Here is a 25,919-nt window from a genome sequence, read left to right on the forward strand (position 1 = left end):
TTGACAGAGCTACTGTTAAATTTATTTTCTTGTACAGATATATACATAAATTTATGGCTAAAGGTGAATTGATAAAATAAAAAGATAAACATGTGTAAAACTTACAGGAATATATCACATGAAAAAGACAGACTGTGGACTTTTAATGACAAGAACTACGTATAAACCTTCAAAACATTCACTTCAAGCAGTCTGTTGCAGACTTTTCTCGTTAGATTAAAACAAGTGATTTCCCTCCCCCATAATTATTCTCTTTTTGCATTTTTTTTTCTCAAAAATTTATTATGATTTTTCCCTACTTAATAACACTGCCCTCAACTAGAGAGCTTTTGCAGTGAGGGAAAATATATACAAATATAATTTGTATAATGAATTTTACCACTAATATAAATTTTAGGAAATGGACATTTAGAATTTAAAGTTCATGTAATCTTTATGAATTTTTATAAATGCTGTAAAAAGCAGAGATCCTTACTTAGTGCAAAACAAATGACCCTTTGATTTACTTGATATCAGCAATTCCTTCTTGCTGATCATTCTGAGTCAATTCTGCAAGTAAAATTAAGGTTATAGATAAACAGCGTACTCGCTCTTCTTTTACTCTGATTATGACTCTTTCTCAGAAGGAGATCTTAAACTGCAGCAGAGACCTGATGTACATTTATGCTGCTGGAAAGAAAATTCTATCAAGGAAATCAGCTTCAACATTTCAAAATTGTCCTGAGGAAGCCCATAAGTGGGATTCTGTGTTTTTACTATGGAATTGAATTGGAATGATTTCTATGAAGGAAATTAGCTTCAAAAGTTCTGAAGACTTTAAAATTATATTATATACCCTACTGAGTGGGGTTTTGTATTTTCTAAAAAAGAAATAAAGTTGAAATGATTTCTACCAGGGAAATCTTCTTCAAAATATCAGAGGACTTCAGAATTGCATTAAACTGCCCTGAATGGGACTCTGTGTTTCTTCTTGAGAATAAATTTGGAATGACAATCCTGTGTTCAAAGAAACTAAAACAAATATTCATCGCCTGACCCAGGCTTCATCATCAAAGGGATCTATTTGTTGCTTCTGGTAGGCCTGTTTGAATTCTGGGCCCAACATATCTAGATCCCTCGAATCTCGGATGACACCCTATAAAAGAAATAAAAAGTGAACATTAGGTATAAATTCCCAATAAATATCTTTACATGATCTCCTGCTATACATAAAGGCTAGTACATTTAGAGCTATTCAATACCTGTAATCTCAACAAATATGAATAGCTGTAAAATGCACAGATCTTTACCCAAGAATAAAAAAGTGGAATCCTGGGAAGGTAGTTTATAAAAGTATAAATGGCAGGTACTGAATAACATCGAAATTAATGCAAAAGGTGCATTCCCTAGGGACCATAGATGTTTTGATGTAACACTGTTTGAATAGAAATACATGTACTATCATTACAATAATACATTTATGAGATAAATTTCAATCTAATCCAAGACACTTCAGAGACTTTTAGTTCTATTATGATGAGTCAGAAACTTTTAGTAGCATTATAACTGTCTTGCTTAAAGGAAGAGAGTAATTTTGTGAAGATGTTTAGATTTTTTCACAAATTATTTAAGCGGGATATGACAAGATGTTTTCTGGTTTTGTCTGTTTAGGGAGAAAGGATATCATTTAAAATACTTTTGGCTTATCATTATTCAATAGGATGGCATCATAGCATGCTGCTTGTCTGTAATAAACTTCACTATAATACTAGAATATATTAGACTATAATAGTATTCAGTAAGTGAATATACATTTAGACTGTGATTAGTCTGTAGCTTCAATAATGTAACTTATTTCATGCTAGAATTTGAATTACTAGATTTTTCATGAGAAATAATATTGATAATTCACTAGAATGAATTATCAAAAATATTTTCTCACTGCAATAGATAGACACCAATTACATTATGACCGCAAAATTTAATCTGCCATTTTGACATTTCCTTGGTCTAGTGATGAGTAAGACCCCTGTCATGCAGAAGAACTAGATTAAAATCACACAATGTGCTAACATTTTGTCCTTCAATTTTTTTGTTTCAGTGCTTTCTTACCATGAATTAGAAAGGACAATATTTTGCTACTAATATTTTCTGTGCGAATATACACAATAAAAAGTAGAACATAAACCAGGCAGTAATCAGCTGGCATTAACATGATACTGAAAGAAAATGGCTACTCAGTCTGTTATACTTATTGCTAGCCAATGCATTTGGGCCAAAAATGAAAATAAAATTTGCTTGTTCTGAGATCATAATAGATATATTTCATCTTATGGGTGAAAACCTCAAGTCTCTCCCTTTGTCTAGTGGTAAGCATGGTTGCCTGTCACATGGGAGTACCAGGTTCAAAATCCAACATATACAAAAAAAAGCTCATTGTCTGATCTGAAGCTGTTACTCCTGCATGACAGGTGACGATGTTTACCTATAGATGAAGTGATGATGACACTTGTTATCATAATGTTATCAATATCTATTGACTAATTTGAAAAAAATAATTTTGGTAATTCGTTTCAGTGTATTATATAAATAATTTTCTCTTCTGAAATCTAAATTCAAGGATTAGCATAAAATAAAAAGCAGATATATTGTCACACCTTCTAATTTTTCTTAGAACATCACTCCATACAAATTATAATTATTTCCTCATGGAGTAAACTCTTTGTTAAAATTCAACAAATTTTATGTACCAAAGGATATGCCAATGATTATTTATACATCTTTAGAACAAAATGAATAAAAGTACATGAAGAATTACAGAGATTACAGTCATATTTTCACTAAATAGCTTTGTGTTGCTTTTTTTAGGGTACTACATACCACAATGCAGAAAAGCAATATACTTGAGTGGGATTTATCATTTAGTGCAGATACTGTTGTTGTTGTTGTTGTTGTAGGATTTAATGCCATTTTCCAGCACACAATTGGCTATACATGGTGGCCAGTATTAATGGTGGAGGAAGAACCCTGGAAATCCTCAGAAAGAACCACCGACCCTCGAGAAGCTACTGGCAAGCTTTCTCACATACCCACATTGGCCGAATTCGAGACTCAAACCCACACAGAGGTGAGATGGCAGTGATCCGTAACGAACGGAGAGCACTTTAGACTACTTGGCCACTCTGGGCCCCAGAGATACTGTCTTCCTCATCTTGAGATGTTTCAATATTTTCATTACTGTTTGGTTTGGAAACAAGTTTTTCTCTCAATATTAAGCAGGTATTAAAGATTTAAATACTGTCATAATGTTTTGTTTTTATCCAAAAATTAGTTACATTCCTGAGAAAAATACTGAGGATTTCCTTAAATTTGAGGAATTTTTCATTTTTTTTTTTAAGAAAAGGATTCCATTTTGTATTATATCTCTTACAAAAGTCTCAGTATTGTCAGAAATATTGAAAGCAAGATAAGGCTAAATCTCATTTCGAAGAAAATATTTAATAAATGTATTAATACCAAGTCCCTGGCTTAAGACCTCACTAATTGAGCTTAGTCTTGATTTAAACACCATCACTGCTTTATGTGTCAACTCTATCAGCACCTCGGCAGATCAATCAAATATTTGAGTGCTTTTGTCATGGTGATATTGATTGGATTTCAGGAGTTGTCTCCCTTAGTATGTAATGCCAACTAACCAAAAGTGTGAAATAGCTGTGCATTGTTAATTTGTACATCAGCCAGAAATAGTGGAGGCAACTGGCTTTAAAAGGATACTTTTCAATTTTTAACAACGAAAGTATGACTACATACTGGAGAGAAGCCATAACATGCATATTTTAGGGCAAGTATGTATATGTACAAACACAGACTAGTAGTGGAAAATTGCTTCTTTATCAGTCCATTCCAGCTGTGTGCTCCTCATGTATAAACCATGTGGGAACAGTGTTCAAATATGAACAAGCCGATTTTGATTGGATGCAGTGGTTTCCACTGCATCCAATGAGATTCACAGATCTGAAGCACTGAATTTTCTGATCAATCTGCCAAGGTGTAGATAGGGTTAACATGTTAGAACCATGAATTGTGAAGAAGCTTAAACCAGCTTAAACCCTGGTACAAAATCAAGGAAGATAACTGGACTAAATTAATTAGTACATTACGTTTGACTGGTGTACTGTTTATAGTTCAAACCTAAGTCTAAGGACATGTAAAACTGCTGGTTAAATCCTGAGTTACATAAAGTAAGTACAAAATCTGAACCCAGCTTTGAGATTTTTAAAAAAAGGATTGTTTTCTGAATTCAGTAAAATGACATAAAAAGAGTTAATTCATTGTGTTAATTCAGCCTTTAAGCCAAGTTAGGTTGCTGAATGTCAGAAGTTTTAAATTTTGAGTTCAAACTTTGTTCTCAAGACATTTTAAAGTCAGGCCTTAGCTGTGAAATGCTCCTTCTGACTTGTCATCACTGCACAATATGCAAGACACACTGTAACCGATACTATCATCTCAATAAATGCCTCTTCAATGGAGGCCAGACTTCACACCTTTGGCAAATAACCCAGTAATTTGATAGCATGTTCCTGTAGCAGTTTCTGTCTCTCCTCTTCAATGATTTGTCTGCGGAAGTCCTCCAATTTCGCCTCCTCACGGCGTTCATCGAGCTCACGCTCTCTGTCAGCAACAAACTGTGCTCGCCTGTCTTCAATCAGCCTTTCTACAGCTCGTTTGTGTTCTATCTGCTTCATGCGACGCTTCTGCGCATTCATCTGTTTTATTCTGTCATCTTCTGCAAACTTGGCCAGCATCTGCAGAAAAAGGAAGATTATGGCATATAATTGTGTGTATATTGAAACTCCATAATGATATGCTGTCCAATTCCAGGCCAATATGTTCTATTTCTAACAAGAATCTTTTGATCTAGTGTACATTTTCCGCCTGAGTTAACAGAACAGCATAGATTTTCCGCCTGAGTTAACAGAACAGCAGGGCCCAATTCATACTGTGATTTATCATAAACAGAAGAAAAAAATATCAGAAATAGAGACAGATAGACATAAATATTGCTTTGCATAAATATAAATTGCTATTCATGATTAATCACAAATTTTAACAATTAATTCCTTTTCTTGTGAGGTAATTCTTGGGGAAAATCACCCAAAAGGACCTTTCTTCAAATTATAAATATAATTAGCTGAGTGGAAAAAGTGATGCATTGTGTATGAAAGGCACATTTAGAGTGACTGCCCAAATCAGAGAGTGGATGGAGTACTCTAAATGTGTTACTGTGGATGTCTACATCCCTGTTTGAATATCCATTTTTTTCTTTTGTTTGGTACAATAATGCAAGCATATTCATCTATAAAACTGAATGCCGTTTCAAGGATATTTCATATGAAGCATCAACCTATGTTAATGTACTGTAAATTAAAACAAACATAGCTGTTGAAAATAATGCAAACTTTGGAATGTTAATAAAATCATTTGTATGACATTATCTGTATTCGTAATAAAGCATCTGATGCATTTATTTACATTAATTTTCACCTTGCAGTTATTTCTGAATTTACAGTATTTATGCATGATTAAAGGAAGTACAGTTCATATCCTTATTGTTACAAAAGTGGGTGATCCCTTCTCTCTGATACAACCTTTAATACAGCCATCACAGGGTATGAAAAATACATGAGATTATAACCAAAAGGGACCCTAGGTTTTATCCTGTTATGGTGCTAATTGGACACTGAACTCAATGATTCAGTCTCATACTGCAGTCAAATTAGATTTAATGACTTTTTTCCACATCATGTCACTGACACACATTTGAAAGAATATACAGTTCACATTTCCTTTTCTGAAAAGCTGTCCATCACCAAAAAATGCATGTGCTGGGCGTGAAAAAGAATCTTTCCAAGTAAACTGGACAGTACAATTCCATGCAACCACTGAATTAGACTTATACCTGGGATTTTGCAAACTTTTTCTTGCGCACAACTCTTCCTAACTCCTTTCCCATCTCTTTCATACATACGGAGATAAATTGTGAATTAAATTTTGTGTAGGTCAAAACTTTCAATAATTTTTTAATTAGAACAATTTTATTGATACTTTCAACTGTGAATTGGAATATGTTTTTCTCCTATTGTCTTTACAGACTTATCATTGTTTGTTGAGACTCAAACAAAAAGAAAATCAATAAAAATTAGCATTACCTGTTGCCTGAACTGATCTTCCTCATCACGTTCAGTATCCTGTCGCAGTTGCTTGAAATGCATCTGCTGGGCATGGGTCTGCTGAAGCTCTATACGCTGTCTTAGCTTCCTCTCTAGCAGCTCCTGGTTTTGAAGAAAAAAAAAGTCATCATGATTTCATCATTACAGTTACATTAGTAATTGTTATTACTTCACTGGCATTACAATGTTAAACTGTTATGGTCGAACTCCTATAAAAAAACCATAGAGATAAATAGAAGAATTTTGAAGGTTATTACAAAATCTCTTCAAGTTACACACCAAAAGCATATAGATCTTCTTAATGTTGTTGCTTGGAACAATCTTGGTGTCCTAAAGGCATCGGGATGGATATTCCAGTTTTTTTTCTGCATTAGCTTTATATCGCAGCCAAATGCAGCAATCAAATGAACTGTTTGAAAATACCAGAGCCACTCTGACAAGAATACCAGTGAAAATAAACAGCTATTGTCTGAGTGTCTTTAAGTGGGCTACAAATATTTCTAAAAGTCAAGTTAGAGGCAACAACTTGTTGTTTTGGTAAATCTTGGGGCAGGAAAAAATTATAATTATATTTCAAGCCTAAAGTCTTGTATGCAAATAAATATATAACATTTATTTTGTCCCAAATCTTACAGACACAAAAATACAGAGACAAAACCAGTAAGACTGACAAACTTCACATATAAGCAACATGTTCTTGTTCAATTACTTTTATGTTATTTATTTTGCACGTGCAAAGCTTCAAATTTTTCCAACATGAAAAAAAAAATCCTTTATAATTCATGGGCAGCTTAGAGTTTATCAACAGACCTGTGCTTTAGTGCACAGTATTTAAACAGTACACATTGTGCTTAGCATCACTTAGCACCTTATTTATTGCCCAGATCACATGTTAGCTTTATGTAGAATGCTGTTTTATTGGCATTGGTTTGCTCCAGAAGTATTTTCCAGCATTATAAGCGATACTACATAATGCAATATAATTAAATGTTTGCAAATATATCAGGCACATAACCAGCATATATTCATATAACAATCACATACTTATTAAAGAACGACCATAACGTCAAACAGATAATCATCAATGCATTTTTGTTTTTTGTTTTGGCTTAACACAAAATTTTAATTTTTCACATATTATTAATTCCAGTATTGATTTTGGCAGGATAATTAATTTGGTGACTCGTTTTCATTATAATTGGTGGGTTTATCTTTTCTTTCTGAAAGAGATCCAGGTTAGTTAATTGTTTAAATGCTGAAACTGGCATGGACAAGGAGGGAATTTTGTCCACATGCAATGTAGGTATGCGTTTGTTCTACAACATTAATCTTTTATCACCTTTTGCGACATAGTATTAGCATCATTACTGTTGCTGAGTAAACATGTATACATTTAATGTCATTTACATCAATGCAAACTACAACTGCATTGTTACTGCAATGGTTTTCAATCCATTATTTCTGAGATGTCTTGAATATATATAAGAGACATTATTTAAGTTTAGTGCAGTGGTGCCTACAATTTGAAATAAGATTATTACAGTGTGAGTTAAAAGGGTTTACAGAGCAACATGAAACATCAAATACTAATGTAAATGTTGGTTTTCTGATAGTCTGATTAATTTAGGTAGATAATGCATTTAATTTTTCAGCACATCCCATTATTCTTAAGTAGAATTCCATCTAGGCAAATATCATACTTAAATGTATTTGTCTCTTTCCAAAGAATTCCAATGAAAATATTTTTTTCTCATCTCTATTTAAGTATGACATGCTCTAAGTCAGTAATCGATGAATTAGTATGCATAACTTACATGAATGCACTCAATTTAACCACCACACATGTGACATCATTAATGTCTGTAGTGTTCCCATGGCTCTAATTCTGTAGGTATAAGTAGTAACAAGAAAACACTGATTAAAGTTTAGAATAAACAACTGTTTGTAAACATCTTTTAAAGATGCAAACGCTCTTTAAGAATTCACATATTCTACTGATGGTCAACCAGTTTTTCCTTGTACTAAATTAAAAATAAGAGATAAGTAATCATTTATACTGGCTGATATAGGAAGTCTGAAAAAAGGGGCAAGAACTCTGCATAACCTCATTTTACCAATAAATTCTAACTGATGGATTTTCTTATTCCACAACAGTGCATCTGACAATTTATTTATTCCTTACCTTCTCCTTCTGTCTCTCTTTCTCTTCCTGTTCCTCCAAGTACAGCTCCATGCGGATACGCTCCATCTCTTCCCGATCAGCTTCTTCTTGTGAGATTTTATCTGCCAACTGTAAGAAGGCAAACAAATTGCTTGATTCCAAACTATGCATAATCAAGGATGTGTAATACTTCAATACTGTAACATCAGATTGCTCAGAAGAAATAAATCAACAAAAAATGTTTATTATAGTACATACAAAATTTACAATGTTTGGCAGTAAAGTTAGACAACTTAAAATATCTGAATTTTTCTCCTAGATTTGTTATGAGAATATGTATCGAGCTATAAATTGTAAAATGGACATGGTTTTATTGTTCTCTTTGTGTATAAACACTATTGTCATGTTTAATTTGAAACTTCCAATCAATACCAAAGTTTAAATACTTTAGAGTGCAGATGCATTCTGAAAACATCATTAAGGATATTTAGTTCAGGAATCGTTATTATACCAAGAGAAATTTAATAAAACTTCTCAATAATCCACTGATGGATTAACTCATACACAGTTGAGTGCCTATAATCCAACATTTTGGTCCTGCATATTGGTCATCTGGATAATCAATATTTTTAAAATGATGATATAAGTTGTATGCAGGCCATGGCAGATGTCTGTACATGCATACAATCTGGAAAAACTGGCTCCAGATTTTCAGCATTCTCCTGTATACCAATTGTACTGGGCTATGTGGGTAACCCAATGAATTAGACTCTGTCTCCAAATCAGTTAATTTTTAATCAAGACTGTGTGTACATGTATTTGTATGTCAGTTAAATGAAGTCATATCTCACATCAGCAGAATAATGGCTATGTGGCACTAATTAAAAGATATCATGTAAAATATAAAGATAAAGAATTGCAAAAAGTCTTATGGAATATAAATCCTTCCAAATAAATGAAAACTTAAAAAACATGACAAAAGATGATACAGATGTAAAAGATATACATAAAAATATCAACTGTAACAAAGTACAAACTGCCTAAACTGTTGTATGAAAATATGCTTTAGAGCCAGTATTCCAAAGAATTTCTCAGGTGCCGCATCATCATAAAGCTTATGCACTGAATTCACATAAAAGCTTCAGTCTCAGAATGTGGAAGCCAATATACTAAATGAGAATTTGCGCCACTGTCAGTAATAAATGGCTAGATATGCACTCAGATCAATGTCAACCCTTCATAGGTATGTACGAGTTGAGCATGTGTCTACATAAAATTGAAATTTTATTGTATGCTAAATTTGGAAACCTTTGTCCTGTAAATACTCACCGCTGATTGGACAGCTGCCATTGTGTCTTGTTTGGCTTTCTTTTCCTGCATCCTCTGTGCTTCTCTCTCCTGCTGAAGCCGAGCAAATACCATGATCTGCTTATTTTCCTCCTCCATTCGCTGTCGTTCCAGCTCCTTCCACTGCTCACGTGCATGTTTGAACTCCTCGATATACTGCTGGGTTGCTTTCTGTTTAGCCAGTGCAAGCTCTCGCTCCCTGTGTGAAGAAAACACACGAGCAATTTATTCAAAGGATATATAATCCTACGTCATCTTGAGAATTTCAATTGAAAGAATTTCATATTTTTCCACACCATGATTCAAAACCATCAATAACAGAAAAGAAACATGTGTGCACCTCATTGTTACCGTAACATAAACCTGAATATTGATTACTTCAAAAATAGTCTGTTTCTATGTCAGTAAAGTCATGTCTCTTTTTTTGTTGATATCTGTCGAAGTAAAAATACCATCCCAGAATATAAAAAACTGCAAATAAATAAGGATTCAGAGCTCAAACCTTCCACCAAAGAAATAGGAAGATCTGATCATAGACTATGGAAATTTCAGATCAAAAGGTCTTCTTCATCAAGGTGTTTAACCTTTTTTTTATCCAAGCTGTCCACTGGCAGGCCAACCTTTGACCAAATGGCTTCCTATCCATAAACCTTCATACACTCTCAGACACTTCTTGCTATGAAACCAGATTCAAACAATTAACTCATGAGAAACAAGTAGCACTGGAAAGAGTCCAAGCCTTTTTAACAGCATATAGAAAGGGTTTTGGAGCCAAGTGTGGTACCAGCCTACCATACCTCTGGTCTTCCTCATAGATCTTCCTAACAATCTCGTCAATCATAAGCTTCTCACGAAGGAACTCCTCATAGGCCTGTTGCTTCTTCTGTTCCTGCTCCTCCAGTTGTCGTTCCAGTTCCTGTTGGTAACGGACCTGCCCCTTGTAACGCTCAATCTCACGCTCACGCTCTGCCTCCTCTGCCCGCTGGTGCTCTTCCATCATCTGACGTGCTATCTCTGAATCACGTTTCTGGAAAAGAAATCACAGCTTTTATTAGATGATGAAATAATACAATTCTGGCACAAAGATTACTTGGAATGCTATATATTGCTACTCTGTCACTGTACAATAACAAAATTAATGATATTTACTTAAGCAAGAAGGAAGGCCACTGTGACCATTTTGGTGATGTGAATATAAGTTATTATCATGAATGCACTTATCCAGTTTTAAAGCTCTCATGTCTATTTTGTGAGATCAAAGCTCTCATGTCTATTTGTGAGATCAAAGCTCTCATGTCTATGTTGTGAGATCAAAGCTCTCATTTCTTTCTTAGGTGATCAAATACAAACTGGTGAAGAAAAAGACACTCACAAACAGGCATAAAAATAATTTGTTTAACCTCTTCAAATAAAAATGCAAAGCGAACAAAGGCATTAACTATGATTTGTAAAAACCATACACTGGGATTATTGTGAAGAAACAATTGCATGTAAATAAGACAACCTTTTAAATCTTATGGATGCTGACAGGTAGCTTGAAATAAATATAATGGAGTATGTTCTTATTTGTTTAAAAAAATGAGACTAAGTCAAGAATTTACCATCAAATCAAACTTAATGGCTTCCTTTTCTGCCATTTGTGCCGGCCGCTCTTTGTTCATATATGCTGACTTCAGTTTGGCTTCAAGTTCTCGAAGTTCGAGACTGAAATAACACAAATTAACACAATCTTATTCACAAGTATTACTTCCAACTTTAGAATTTTGCACCTGTGTGTGTGTGTGTGTGTGTGTGTCTTTGCACAAAATGTAAGAGTCAATGCTGATAATACAACTCATTACCCAATATAGCAGTCCCTCACTATAAAGCCCCTCAATGTAACAGTCCTTGATAATACTTCTTATGGTCATGGATTCCATTAATTGAAATGTATTTTTCTATATACTGCATCTCAGTATAAAGAAACCCCACCTATATCACTAAGTCCTTTTATGGCTACCCTGAAAAGCAATATAGTGAGGGTTTACTGTATAATCTACCCAGTATAAAGCAACCTCATCTTGATCATGTAACACTTTCAAGGCTACCATGAAAAGCAATATAGTGAGGGTTCACTATAGAATGTACCCAGTGTGAGACCTCGTGTAACTCTTTCATGGCTATTCTGAAGAGCAATATAGTGAGGGTTCACTACAGAATGTACCCAGTACAAGACCTCTTCTATATCATGTAGCAGCAATACAGTGAGGGTTTACTATATAATGTATCCAGCATAAAGCAACCTCATCTATATCATATAACACTATAATGGCTTCTCTGAACAGCAATATGGTGACGGTTTACAGTATAATATACCAAGCATAAAGCATCCTCACCTATATCAAAAACTTTTGAGCTACCCCAAACTGCCACATGGTGAGGATTACTTTGCAATGTACCCAGTATAAGGAGCCCTCATATCATGTAACACTTCCACAGCTACCGTGAACAGCAATATAGTGAGGTAGCAATGGAGACTGTTTGTCAGATCTGCAGGAAATACATATGCATCATCGTTTAAAATCTAATGAAAGACAAGTAATAACAATATACTTGTATGAATGCAGGTCATAAAAAACATTCTAAATATCAACATCATTGACAGATCGTTCAGGTTTCACAAACAATGTTAACACATTAACCCCTGGAGTATTTTGTCATTTTCGCCTGAAAATCAAGCAGGAAACACATTTTGAAAGCTATTTCTGAATAGATCACCAAACACCAAATCCCTGATGATCTTTCAATAACATACTGCCTAGTTGTGTTAGAAACATTGTTTTTCATTGGCTATTTGACTCACGCATGAGCAGAAGGGTAAAAGTTGGAGTTCTTTTTTTTTTTTTTTTTTTGCTAAACTGAGCCATTATTTTTGTATGGAGACCACTCTTTATTCCAAATGCCCATCTTATTCTACTTTTTGCAAAAGCTCATCTGTCTGTTTGCAGTTCATACCAATTTGCCTTAGATCTGAGACCGAAAAGTTTAAAATCCAGACACAAAATCAGATTCTGACCACAGGCATATTTTGGATAGAAAAAAGTCAGGTCCAAAAAATAAGTTTTTTAAATCTGTATTTTGTAGTGCAACTAGATATTCCAGATTTTTTTAGCATCATTGTAGAGCTACATCTGTCTACCTTTCTATAATACCACCCACCTTACTGTATCATGCATGACCATGACGCTACAGAGCTCAGCAGTAGGCTACTACCTCATGCCCCGTTAAGTCATTGCTAGGGGATAATGTGTTAAAAAGTTAGATTCTATTTTTTAAAAAGTTACAAATGAATCATTAAGCAATGTTTCCTCTTATCATCACCACCCTGATTAACAAAGTTTGAATTGTTTGCCACCATGAAAATGGTAAAATCTTTCAAATTTTCACATTTTATGGTTTAAATTTATTGCTAGTATTAATTTTGAATCTCAAAAGCTATGAAATTTGTTTCCATTTTAATTGGGAAAATTAATGAACTGGATGCAATGGGTATAATGCAAGTCTTGTTGGGAAATTAAAGATTCCCTACCATTTGCACACATTTCAGAACATCCACTAGCAGTTTTAAATTTGGGTTTAATTGACCCCAGTTGACTGCAATATTTTGAGTAAGTGGAAGTTTTGTGATTATATACATAATGTTAACGAAAAATGTGAATTTGAGCATAATTTCATGAAAAATGTGAATCTGTGAATGATATCATGAAATATATAAATTTGTGAATGAATTCAAGAAAAATGTTCACTGCAGGCAAGTAAGCTATACCAGAATTTTTACACCCCTGATTTTCCTTTAATACCTGTTTTCTCTAATCTGCTGTCTCATTTTGTCATCTCTCTGAGATTCCAACTTCCTTCGTTCCAGTTCTCTGGCAAGCCTCTCTTCCTGTTCTAGCTGTTGTTCCTTAATCAGTCTATCTCTTTGAGCCTGAGGAAAAAAGCAACCAAATGATGAAACAATCTGACAGTAAATCAATTAATCAGTTCCTGGAAATAGTCAATAAAGATGGGTGAGTCTGTGCTAATATTTTTCCTCCAATGAACAGTAACTAATCTAAAATTAATGCATGCAATAGTATATCACACAAACAAAAGAGAATAATGTGATACTACTCTCATATGTGATAATGTTTACAGACTCTGACTATTATATTTTACAAAATGCTATGGACCCTGTGACCAGAACGATAATTTTTTTAAAACTATAAATATATAACCTTGAGAATTTTCAACTTCTATCAGTTAAAAAAGTTACAATAAAACCACTGTAATGAAATTCTCAATTCAAACATCTTCAGATGATATCCATATTTACCAAGTTTCATGGCAATCCATTTAAAACTGTGGGACTAGTAAATGAAAAAGTCTATTTTTGAACACCCATTCAGCATCTAGAAGTTAACACAAAGTGATGTCTTTCATAATCTGGCCCCCCCCCCCTTCCATGTTAATTATCTTAACCCAGAATTATGTTCGGCATACATTCCAAATGTGTGCCACATGTATAATGAATTACTTTACTCATCATTTAATAACCACTTTCACACAAAGTTTCTACTTCAAATTGTATCTTGACTCCTTTAAATTGGTTGATTTAAAAGCAATACTACATGTACTAGTTTCTTGCCCAGTGAAATATGTTACATTAAACTCTCATTGGTGGTTATTGCTTGTTCTGGCCCAGGTTAAACAATAACCACCAATAAGAAATCAATGTAGCTTATTATCCACATGACAAACATCAAGTATTAGCAGAGCAAGTCTTTGCAGGAAAGTCATTAGATATGTCAAGTACTCTTGCAGAGATGCTGTCAGGGTGTGCCATTACGCGAAACGTGTAAAATTTGGACGAATTTGCATGCTTTGTGAACAGTGTAATGTGAGAACTCCAGCAATTCTTTGAAAGCTCCACATATGAAAATGTGCTCAGTGAAATATACTCTCAGTTCTTGAAGCATAGCTTGAATGGTTGTGAAATTAAATTTTACTAGCACAACATGCCAAGGAATAAGCATTATGATGTAGTTTGAAACCACTCATGAAGAAAGTTTTACAAATGCATCTTTAAAATATGGGCATAAACCCAAAATGTCTGCTTCCCGACATGGTTCATTATGATTTCATTCTGCAAATAAGTACATCCAATTATTGGAGCTGGGAATGTGTTAACGGAGATACTATGGAGTGATTTTGAGCCCGAAATGATGTCAAATATGAGTAAGATGTACTAGCTGGATGTGGTATTTCCAAATTAAATGTACAAAGGGCAGAATACTGAGCCTAATTAAAATACAGACAATTTAAAAATATTATGCAATTTTCATTTTTTTTTTTAATTAATCAATTTTGCCCTGCAGATCATATGCTACAAAACCATATACATGTATCCAAAATTTGGGTTAAGATAAACTGAATAAAATAAGGGTAAAAAGATGAAAATAAGAAGTAAAGATATTTATTTTAATACCTCTGTCTGCACAAGCATTGATGGACTAAAATACCCTTATACAGCATTATGGAACAGATAAGACATTTAACACAGGAGTCAATAAGCTACTGATTTAACAAAGGAAGTGTATGTTAGTGAAAAATCGTGAAATAAAATGTGTTGCATCTCTCTCCAGTTCTGACTTGCCCATGGTCATGTGTGTTGCAAATTAGAGCTTGCCATGGCCAAATCTGAGCTTATACTGGGAGCTGAGCAAGTGTATTTGTTCATCTTTCATGTGCTTGCTGCATTCAACGCACAATTCCGGACACAACATGCTAAGGGATCTGGCCATAGATAGTTAGTGATCACTTGTCGGGAGGGGGAGTTTAAGATGGACTCATTTATCCTATACAAATTGCTGCCAATAAAAATGGGGGTACTGGATACAGGCATGTTTTTAACAGACTTTTAGAAAAATCATTTTATTTGTGGTATTATATAAAGGTGATGGGCAGATATACTAGATAAATGAGACAAAAGTAGGCATACCCTTTCACTTAAAATTATAACTACTTTCACTTAAAATTATAACTACTTAGTTGAGTAGGCATACCCTTTCACTAAAAATTATAACTACATTGTTGAGTAGGCATACCCTTTCACTTAAAATTACAACTACATAGTTGAGTAGGCATACCCTTTCACTTAAAATTACAACTACGTAGTTGAGTAGGCATACCCTTTCACTTAAAATTACAACTACGTAGTTGAGTAGGCATACCTTTCACTTCAAATTACAACTACGTAGTTGAGTAGGCATACCCTTTCACTTAAAATTACAACTACGTAGTTGAGTAGGCATACCCTTTCACTTAAAATTACAACTACGTAGTTGAGTAGGCATACCCTTTCACTTAAAATTATAACTACCTAGTTGAGTAGGCATACCCTTTCACTTCAAATTAAAACTACATAGTTGAGTAGGCATAACCTTTCACTTAAAATTATAACTACCTAGTTGAGTAGGCATACCCTATCTTCAAATTAAAACTACATAGTTGAGTAGGCATAACCTTTCACTTAAAATTATAACTACATAGTTGAGTAGGCATACCCTTTCACTTCAAATTATAACTACATAGTTGAGTAGGCATACCCTTTCACTTCAAATTATAACTACATAGTTGAGTAGGCATACCCTTTCACTTAAAATTACAACTACATAGTTGAGTAGGCATAACCTTTCACTTAAAATTACAACTACGTAGTTGAGTAGGCATACCCTTTCATTTAAAATTATAACTACATAGTTGAGTAGGCATACCCTTTCACTTCAAATTAAAACTACATAGTTGAGTAGGCATAACCTTTCACTTAAAATCCTAACTACATAGTTGAGTAGGCATAACCTTTCACTTAAAATTATAACTACATAGTTGAGTAGGCATACCCTTTCACTTAAAATTATAACTACATAGTTGAGTAGGCATACCCTCCTAGTTAAAACTTTAACTATATAGTAGAGTAGGTATACACTTCCATTTAAAATTATAACTGCATAGTTGAGCCGGCATACTCCAGTTTCCAGTTCAAATGAAAACTACAAAAACCAACTGGAATACAAGAAAGCTGTTATTTCAGGCAAGAAAATGAATTTTAAATTCCAGTACAAATCAACTTATATGCATGGCACAATTGGTAATTTTCTGCATGGCATTCTAGGTAAAACTGAAACAAAATTATAATTTTACAAGCTTACCCAGTTTGTTTGAAAATATGTACAAATTATGATCTAATACCAGTCATGCCCTTAATACCCTTAATATTTCGAAAATAATTACCCAGAATGACTTATACAGATGATGCCACATTGTAATAAAATTTCTGCTGATTCAGTTGTCATATGTTAAAAGTCATGTACCTTCCTCAAATTTAGATTCATTAATTTACTCAAAATCATTGAACTCTCATATTGTCAAGGATAATGTAGTTATCATTTTAATTTCTTGATGTGGTTCATAAGAAAATGATATACCTACTCTACTGTGAAGAAATCGACTTTACACCATAATCAACAGATTGACATACAGTGGAACCCCACTATAATGTGACAATTGGGGTCAACAGAATTGGATCACATTAATAGCAGGGTTGCATTAATGTGGGGTTCCAACAGTATTTTCTTTTTCTCAGAGAACAACTTATTGGCACAAATACGTGTATTTATTTTTAATGTATATCATGAATAGGGTATCAACACCATATACAATCATGCCATCATGGGATGCAGTTCATCCATAATGCATGTAATTCCATTTAAAAATTGTACACATATTTATATATTCAATAATTTGGTCTCAGATCATCGTCGAATTCAACATCTAATATACAGTATGAACAGAGTATTAACACTGTTTACTTGCCTGATATCGTACAGTCAGGCTTGCAGTTAATCCATTATACATGTAATTCCATTGCAAAAAGTCCATACATATTTAAACTATTCAATAATTTTGTCACAGATCATTATGTGTCTGAATTCAATGGGAAAAATTAACAGCAAAATTAGGTTAAAAAAGACGAAGCACATTTATGGTTCACTACGTTCAAGGGTGTATGAACAGTGTCTGTACAAATTTCATACTGCTAAAATTTTCTTATATGCATTTCCAAGTACATTTATCCATTGTAAATTTCCAATAATTAATACTTGTATGCCTATGCAGTTGAATGACTACAGCAAGAATAATTAACCATACACAGTTGCTTTCAGCTTGCATATAACTTTTACATAGATTTTGTGAATATTGAAAGAGACAGGTGAAAACTACTATACTAATCATTGCGCAAAGTGCAGAGAATGACTTGGCATTTGTGAACTTGCTTTTCCATAACGGGAAAATATTTTTATAAGAAATAGGAAATTAAAGAGTTCATAAACAAATGCCATACACATGTAAAACCCGAGAACTAAGTGCAGTAGGCCTGCAATGGTCATGAGTCACTTGTATAAATTTTTAAGCTGAACGCATGCACAATTTAATAAAGCAGACATTTTTTACTGGTCAACTGAGTGCGTCTAATAAATTCGCAAAGCCCAGCAAACATGCTGGTGGTTTTCATTTTTTTATGTTTATTAAAATTGTGAGAATCTTTTTTCAACCACCGCATTGTCTGCTGCTTGGTCGTGTATGCAGTTAAAGAAGAAACACGTGTCGGCTATTGTTTGAGCAATAATTGTATACAGAATTAACTTAAGATGATCACAAAGACAACTTACTGGCTTTACTCATGGATCAGCAATAAGTAACATTTCCGATAATGTTTATTTTGGCATAACACTTCAAGACCCTGGTGAAATTGTTAAATTTCAGAAGTTACACCATGATCGTATTATATTTGAATTTATATGCAACCTCTTCCTCAGAATAATAATAAATGTTTTACACATTATTTCTCGTACTTTAAATAAATAATCTGGGTATGAGAAAAATACAAGTACATGTATTTCAAGTTTCAGGAACCATGCCACAATCATATTATATTCAAATTCATACAAGATCTTTTCCCCAAAATGGTTAATACCTTTTTTTATACACTATTTTATATGCTTTGAGCAAAAAATATTTTTCATGTGCAAATGAATATATGCAATTTTGGGAGCCACGCCATGACCATGTTCTATCTGAATTCACGTCATTGCAGGGCGTGTTATATCGGGGTCACACTGTACCTTCATTATAGTTTCCTCCATTTCCCTTTCCTGCTGCTCATTCATGACACGTCGGATGTAACGTTTGTTTTCTATCCTGGCCTCATTTGTCATGTTGGCTTCAAGTCGTTTTTCCCGACTAATCCGCTTTATTGTGTCCTCCCTCGCTTCTTCCTGTCTGCGGGATATCTCCAGCTGTCGCTCGCGCTGCATGGTGCCCTGAGGTGCTCTCCTCACTGTTGTCTAAAAATTGGGTACAAGATAAAGAGATTCAGTGAAATTTGTATGAAAAGATATTTCCATAAATATGTGCTTTAATGACTCTCAAATACCAATTCTCAACAAACTGTCTTCTATCTGAAATTAATAGTTTAAAAATGCTCTTTAAAAGACAATATGTTGTAGACTATAGAAAACAGGCAAAAAAAGTTGCCAGACTAAAAACTCATCAATGAAAACTTCTGTATCTGATGCAATACTCTATGCATTAAAAAAGAAATACATATTTTTCACTAAATTTAAGTAGGTAAAGGTTCATTATAATAAGCATATGATGAGGATGTCAAAAACTATATTGCCATTATGTGTATAGGCATATGTATGGCATGTATGACATTATACCACATTAACACACAAGAAATCAGGATAAATTTGATGAAGTTAATCTCATCATAACAGCACACAAAGATGATGTCATAAAACAATGTCCTAATAATGTGCATGCATATCTTAAAGTAAATGTCAAAACAAATTGTTTTAAACAATGTGTGCATGCATAGTACATGTCAATGTGGTCATGTAGATGCATAAAAAATAAATATTAATTTTTGTTCTAAAAGTTTATACTAATATAGTTGAAATCAGTCTATTCAATCCTGATTGCTCAATGTTCTGCACCTTAAGCAAATTATTGATTGCTACAGACTCTTTCAATGGTGGCCTGGTACTAATATGAAACCAAATAAGAATCAATCACAGACAAGCTAGTATCTCACTTTTACCAAAAACAATCATATTTCCGTAATTTGTGTTCTTATTCCAAAAGTCCATAATTTAAGGGTCATTCCATATGACTTCATGGCAAAATAGATTGGTTGGCAGATCTGGCTTGCACTGGGCAAGCTGACTGGAAAACTGAACTTGCCCTTGAGGGATTTGGGCCTCCCCATAATATGACAAAGAAATATTGCCACAACAACATAAAGTAAAGCATTTTGTAAGGAAATTATATTTATTTCATGATCATAAAACTTGTTTCTAGTTTTTCTTTGTTTGTACCTTAAAATAAGATGTATTTTTAAAGTTTCCAAAAAAAGATAAATGTAGATCAAACATGTGATATATATATTTAGATGAGGTAGAAAGGAATGGGTACAATTTTAGTAGAGCAAAGACAGACACATCACATGAAGAAAAATAGATAAATGGATATATAGATATGGATTCTGGAAACGGTTAGATTTTTTTTTAAAGTGATGTTTGGATAAAGGATCTGAAGCAGAAAAACAAAAAGGCTAAGAAATGAACAATGCAAACTTAATTTTATTCCTGTTGTAATATATCATCATATTTTTCTTGATCTATGTTTCCATTAAAAAAATTCCATTGATCATGCAGATTTTAATATCAAATCAAGTAAGAAACCAAGGCAAAACCCACTGTATTACGATGTCAATGAATTCACTCTTTGCTTTCTTCTGGGGAGTGGTTATGTATACTCAAATGTCTGCTTCTGCTTCGATATCAACCACTTTTCACCTTGAAATTAGTGACATGCATCAAAAGAATCTATGACAAACCGATTTTTGAAAATGATTACAGAACACTTATTTTGATCCATTTACATATTTTCCAAACTGTATGAACTAGTATGTCTTCTGTAATAATCACATTAGCAACAGATGGTAAAAACTGCCTGTGTGTGCTGAATTTTTAGCTGATTCATCATGATTGACAAGTATTTTTTATTTCCAAATGCACTAGAGAAAGATTAAATCTCATAGGTCATAACATTAACCTTTATCACTCAGGCACCTTGAAATTGGTGACATGCTTCAAAACAAATTTTTTCTACCACAACATAGATTGTGTTCATTATCAGATAAGATAAATTATTAAATCTGACCCAGAGCTCTCTAGTACCACCATTTATGGGGGGGGATAAAATAACTTTTTTGGATAAACCAATTACATACTCTACAGCTGGTAGGGATTAATACCTCTGTTTAAATGGGAGTCCAGGCATTTTTAACTAAACAAATTGGAGCCCCCGAGAGGCCAAGTGGTCTAAAGTGCCGTCCGTTACGGATCACTGCCATCTCACCTCTGTCTGCGTGGGTTCAAGTCTCGGATTCCGCTAATGTGGGTATGTGAGAAAGCTTGCGAGTAGCTTCTCGTGGGTCGGCGGTTCTTTCCGGGGTTTTCCCGGGTTCTTCCTCCACAATTAATACTGGACGCCATGTATAGCTTATCATGTGCTGAAAAACAACAACTAAATAAATTTTTATTTGCTCATAGTCATCAACCTTTACATATTTGAACTCATAAAATGCCAATGGCTAAGTCATAGCCTAAAAGTCAGGGAGTCACATATATGTACCAATTTTATGATTAACATATTACTGATAAGTTAAGATATAAATATTTATTTCCTATTTGTCAAAACTCGCTTAAATAGTACAATCACGTTATCAAGTCTGTGTGACAAGATGTGACACTGACTACAATACTGTGTGAAATAAGGATCAATAGATGAAAGAAACAGGTCAGTTACATATTTTAAAATTGTGGTACAAATAAATGTGAAACAAATGTGTTGGATTATTTTCTCTGTCTTTCTCTCATTATTTTGGCCTTGACTGTGGGCAATTACCTGCAAACATGAGTTTGCCCATGCCAAATCTGTACTGAGCTTGTCCTGGAGTCAGGTAAATGGATGTGTAAAGCTGTGAATATAGCATATCTGAACAACAAACTAATGTATGCAACATTTTACTAAAACAGAACAATGCTAATGTAAGCAGGCTGAAAGTCAATGAATTTGGCCAAAAACTTACAAAACAATTGGCAAAACCCTTTAGAAAAAAAAACATATTTTTTCAACTGTACCAGTATTATCCATGATAAAAAAATCCTGTCTCAAATGAACCCTAGAGATTATTGACCTTTGTTGATGTTGAACGATACATTTTTAGAAATTTGATTTGTATGCTGACATTTTCATTTCAGTGTGTACAATTCTGAAAGATGACAGTCTGACTTAGTAAGTTTCTCCTATGGAAAAGTGTGGTATCAGCTGATTTATGGCTTTTGTCCAAAATATCAATTCTCACTCTATACAAATTAAATTTTGTCACAAAACATATAATGTAACATTTGACTGCTGACTTCTCAGGAAACTGATGGTATTGTTACACTTGGCACATGGGCCATATCGTGCACAGAGGAGAATGCTAAGCTGGCAGTGTGCTTTGCATGGTCAATATGAGTGATGGGTCAGAAGAAAATCAGCCAAAATGTGAAGACCGATAACTGGTTCATTAATAACAGATCAACCATCAGTGAGAATTGCCTTTTATTCACTGATAATGAAACTTTTCCAATTCAAAATGTAAAAGGTCATGGAAAATCAAACAGCTTATAAGCATATCTGTTTATCTCTGATATGGTGTTAGCACTAAGATCAGGTTGTTATCTGCAAGGTTTTGCTCTGAAACTGTATATTTCCAAAGAGAATTAGTCCTGGAAGTTGAAGAGTTTGTTATCTCACAATATGTTGCCTTTTGTTCTAATTAGATAGATGCCGACAACTACGTGTTTAACATTTGGAGTTTGATAACACTTTAAGAAAAAAGGAAAAAGTCAATATACTAACAGTACTGTTTAAAATCATTGCCTTATAACTGTTTGATTTTCATGCAATAAACTGGGCAATATTTTGTAACACAGCAAATTTTCATGAATTGCTGTAGTCACCAACCAGCTACTGCTGTTCTTGGCTTTCAATGACTTCATGGAGTGTCTTAAAATAGTATATAATATATTAAATAAATATTGCGTTGTTGTGACAGAGTGAAAATGTTAAGAATTACAGGAATTCTACAATTCTCCAACAGTGCAACTGTGTAATCAATTACAGAAATTGATAACTGTATACCTGGTTTTTTAGCTTTACCAACCAATCTTCCATTATCCTGATTAATTATAATACCACAAGTTAGAATATTATAACAGCATACCCATGTATTAAGAAGTACCATATAATAATAAGTCGCATCCAACTGCAAACTGGGGCCCCAAGTGGCCGAGTGGTCTAAAGCGCTCTCCATTAAGGATCACTGCCATCTCACCTTTGTCTGCGTGGGTTCACGTCTAGGATTCGGCCAATGTGGGTATGTGAGAAAACTTGCCAGTAGCTTCTTGTGGGTCGGTGGTTCTTCCCAGGGTTTTCTCGGGTTCTTCCTCCACCATTAATACTGGCCGCCATGCATTGCCTATCGTGTACTGAAAAAGTGCGTTAAACCCCACAACAATAACAATAACAATTACCAACTGCAAACTCCCATATCTGCCATCTCATAATGCATCAGCAAATCTAAATCTATGTACTTTGTCAGGAGTAACTTGCAGAATATTATATTTAAGATCTGCTGTCCTCCATCTAAACAGGTGGAACAGCAACATTAACCAAGGAATGCCAAGTTGGTTAGAACTATTGCATACCTTTCTTGATATATGTTAATTTGAAACATTTTACATTTTGAGGATTAATATCAACTGGAGTATAATCAGATGGAAATTAGATGGAACACAAAATTAAGAATTAGCTGTGGATGTTACTGCAGCTGCAGACTCAAAGTAGTGTTTACAAATAGTCTTAATTGCTAATCTGCAGCATCTGTTTTGATTATATATGTAACATGCATATGACCCTTGCCACAGTACTGAAACTACTCTTCAAAAAGTAGTTAATGATATGCTCTCTGTGTTGGATAGCGGAAAGATTACAGTCCACACCCTCCTTGATTTGTCTGCAGCATTTGACACAATAGACCATGACATATTACTTCACCGTCTCCAGCATGTATTTGGCATTCATGGTACAGCCTTACTGTGGTTCAAGTCCTACTTGGTCAACAGGACACAAAATGTATCTGCAAATGGAATACACTCCAGCCCAGTTGATCTATGTTGTGGTGTTCTACAGGGGTCTGTTCTTGGACCTGTTCTCTTCATTCTGTACACTCGGTCACTCTCAAGTGTCATAGATCATCATCCAGTGTCTCACCAATTATATGCTGATGACACCCAAATATACAAATCTAGCCATACAATTTAAGTTGATGCTACCATCCAAGGTGTAGAGAGGTGCATTTCTGAGTTGAAATCATCAATGACATGTAACAAGCTGCAGATGAATGATGATAAAACCGAGGCCATTATGATCACAACACAAAGACTTTCTCATTCACATCCTTTACCTCAAACAATAAATATCAGCAGCACCAACATTAAATTCAAACAATCAGTACGAAACCTAGGTGTTACTCTGGACAGTACTCACACATTGCACCAACATGTCATGAACATATGCAAGGCTGCATATCTTGAGCTGAGACGAAACAGCTCAATTTACAAATATCTTTCAGTTGATGCCACTAAAACACCTGTGTGTTCATTTGTTCTTTCAAGACTGGACTATTGTAACTCAATTCTGTCTGGTTCATCTCAATATCTACTCCAGAAACTTCAAAAAGTTCAAAACACTGCTGCTCGGATCATACTTAGAGTACCACGATCAGAGCACACCTCCCTGCTGCTCTGTACCCTACACTGGCTAACCATTTGATCCAGAATCAAACACAAAATTTGTTCTCTGTGCTACGTTTCACTGTCGGACTCTTGTGCAAGATACCTATCCGATCTCACCAATGTGTATACACCGGCAAGATACTTACGCTCCTCTTCTGGCAATCGTATACTCATTATTCCCACTATGAAAACAAAGTCATATGGACAGTGTTCTTTTGCATACTAGGGCCCAGCAACATGGAATAAATTACCCATTGAACTTAGACGCAAAAATCACATTCAAGAGGGCTCTCAAAACTCACTTATTTCCTCTGCAAGAACAAACTTAAAGACCTAATAATGTTTCCTACCTGAAATATTCTCAGCATGTTTGTTATTTTTTAATGTTTTTCTAATTTGTTTTTGTAATAATATTATAGTGTTTTTTATCTTATATGTGTTGTCTAATGTTGTAAAGCGTTTAGAGCTTCTAAAGATTAGTAGCTATACAAAGTCCTCATTATTATTATTAGTATAACTGTTCACTTTTTACAATATATACATACTATTTAGTTATACCACACATACCAAACCTGTAAAGCCTATTCGCTAAATACTTACTGCCCTTAATACTGATGTCAATTACTTCATACGTCAACGGATTTAAACGTTCCTAATGCCATCATTATAACCTGCAAGAGGATTTTGGGCAGAGTACAGAATAAAAATCCAAATATTGTGCAAGCCTTAGTCCAATTCCTACGAGATTAACCAACACCTCCACCCACCCCTTCACATTTCAGTCAAAGACTCTGTACATTTAGTTAACTGTTCTGTTATTAGTAAAATAAATGGCCGAATTTTCAAATATAAATACTTTCATTTGGTTAAGTTAATGATTACCATTTTCAGCTTAAAGCACCTCCTGAGTAATGGAAGTTTAAAGGAATTTCAGTTGATAATTTCACGCTTCACAATACATCATGGCTGGTATTTAGCTGAGGGTAGCAACATCTGTTGCTAGGGGTAGTGTCATAGTAAATAACCCTCTAAAAGAATGGTTAAACTTCATTCCCAATTTGTCGAAGTGAACTAAATATAGTAAATATGATACTAATGTTTTCAAGCGTGTACACCTGCATTATAGATAGTTAGAAAGCAATAGGTTTAAAGAAATATAAATACCTAACAGTCCTGTTTCCCCTCTTATGAAAATAAACTTTCCTCTAT

General features: G+C 34.1%; 1 protein-coding gene across 1 annotated transcript; it reads right to left on the reverse strand.

Annotated features, from left to right (window-relative positions):
- On the reverse strand, positions 1-25,715 carry LOC149793935 (meiosis-specific nuclear structural protein 1-like). Its single transcript, XM_089967868.1, has 10 exons — positions 25,593-25,715; positions 18,921-19,142; positions 13,557-13,684; positions 11,319-11,421; positions 10,515-10,744; positions 9,700-9,916; positions 8,392-8,499; positions 6,189-6,311; positions 4,524-4,784; positions 1-1,135 (listed from the first exon to the last, which is right to left on the reverse strand). Exons 1-10 carry the CDS (start codon positions 25,593-25,595, stop codon positions 1,025-1,027), a joined length of 1,506 nt encoding a protein of 501 aa, XP_089823994.1. The 5' UTR covers positions 25,596-25,715; the 3' UTR covers positions 1-1,024.
- Positions 25,716-25,919: the final 204 nt, after the last annotated feature.

Source organism: Sinohyriopsis cumingii, chromosome 8 (genome assembly GCF_028554795.1).
Source record: "Sinohyriopsis cumingii isolate HCF-2022 chromosome 8, ASM2855479v2, whole genome shotgun sequence".
Taxonomy (NCBI): Eukaryota; Metazoa; Mollusca; class Bivalvia; order Unionida; family Unionidae; genus Sinohyriopsis; species Sinohyriopsis cumingii.

What these genes read in the sequence shown, in the direction of transcription:
- LOC149793935 (XM_089967868.1), bottom strand. An exon ending in ATCTATGAGGAAGACCAGAG is followed by an intron (nt 9,917 to 10,514) that starts GTATGGTAGGCT and finishes TTCTTCACACAG; the next exon opens with GGAGCGAGAGCTTGCACTGG. An exon ending in TACTGGGTTATTTGCCAAAG is followed by an intron (nt 1,136 to 4,523) that starts GTGTGAAGTCTG and finishes TTTCTTTTATAG; the next exon opens with GGTGTCATCCGAGATTCGAG.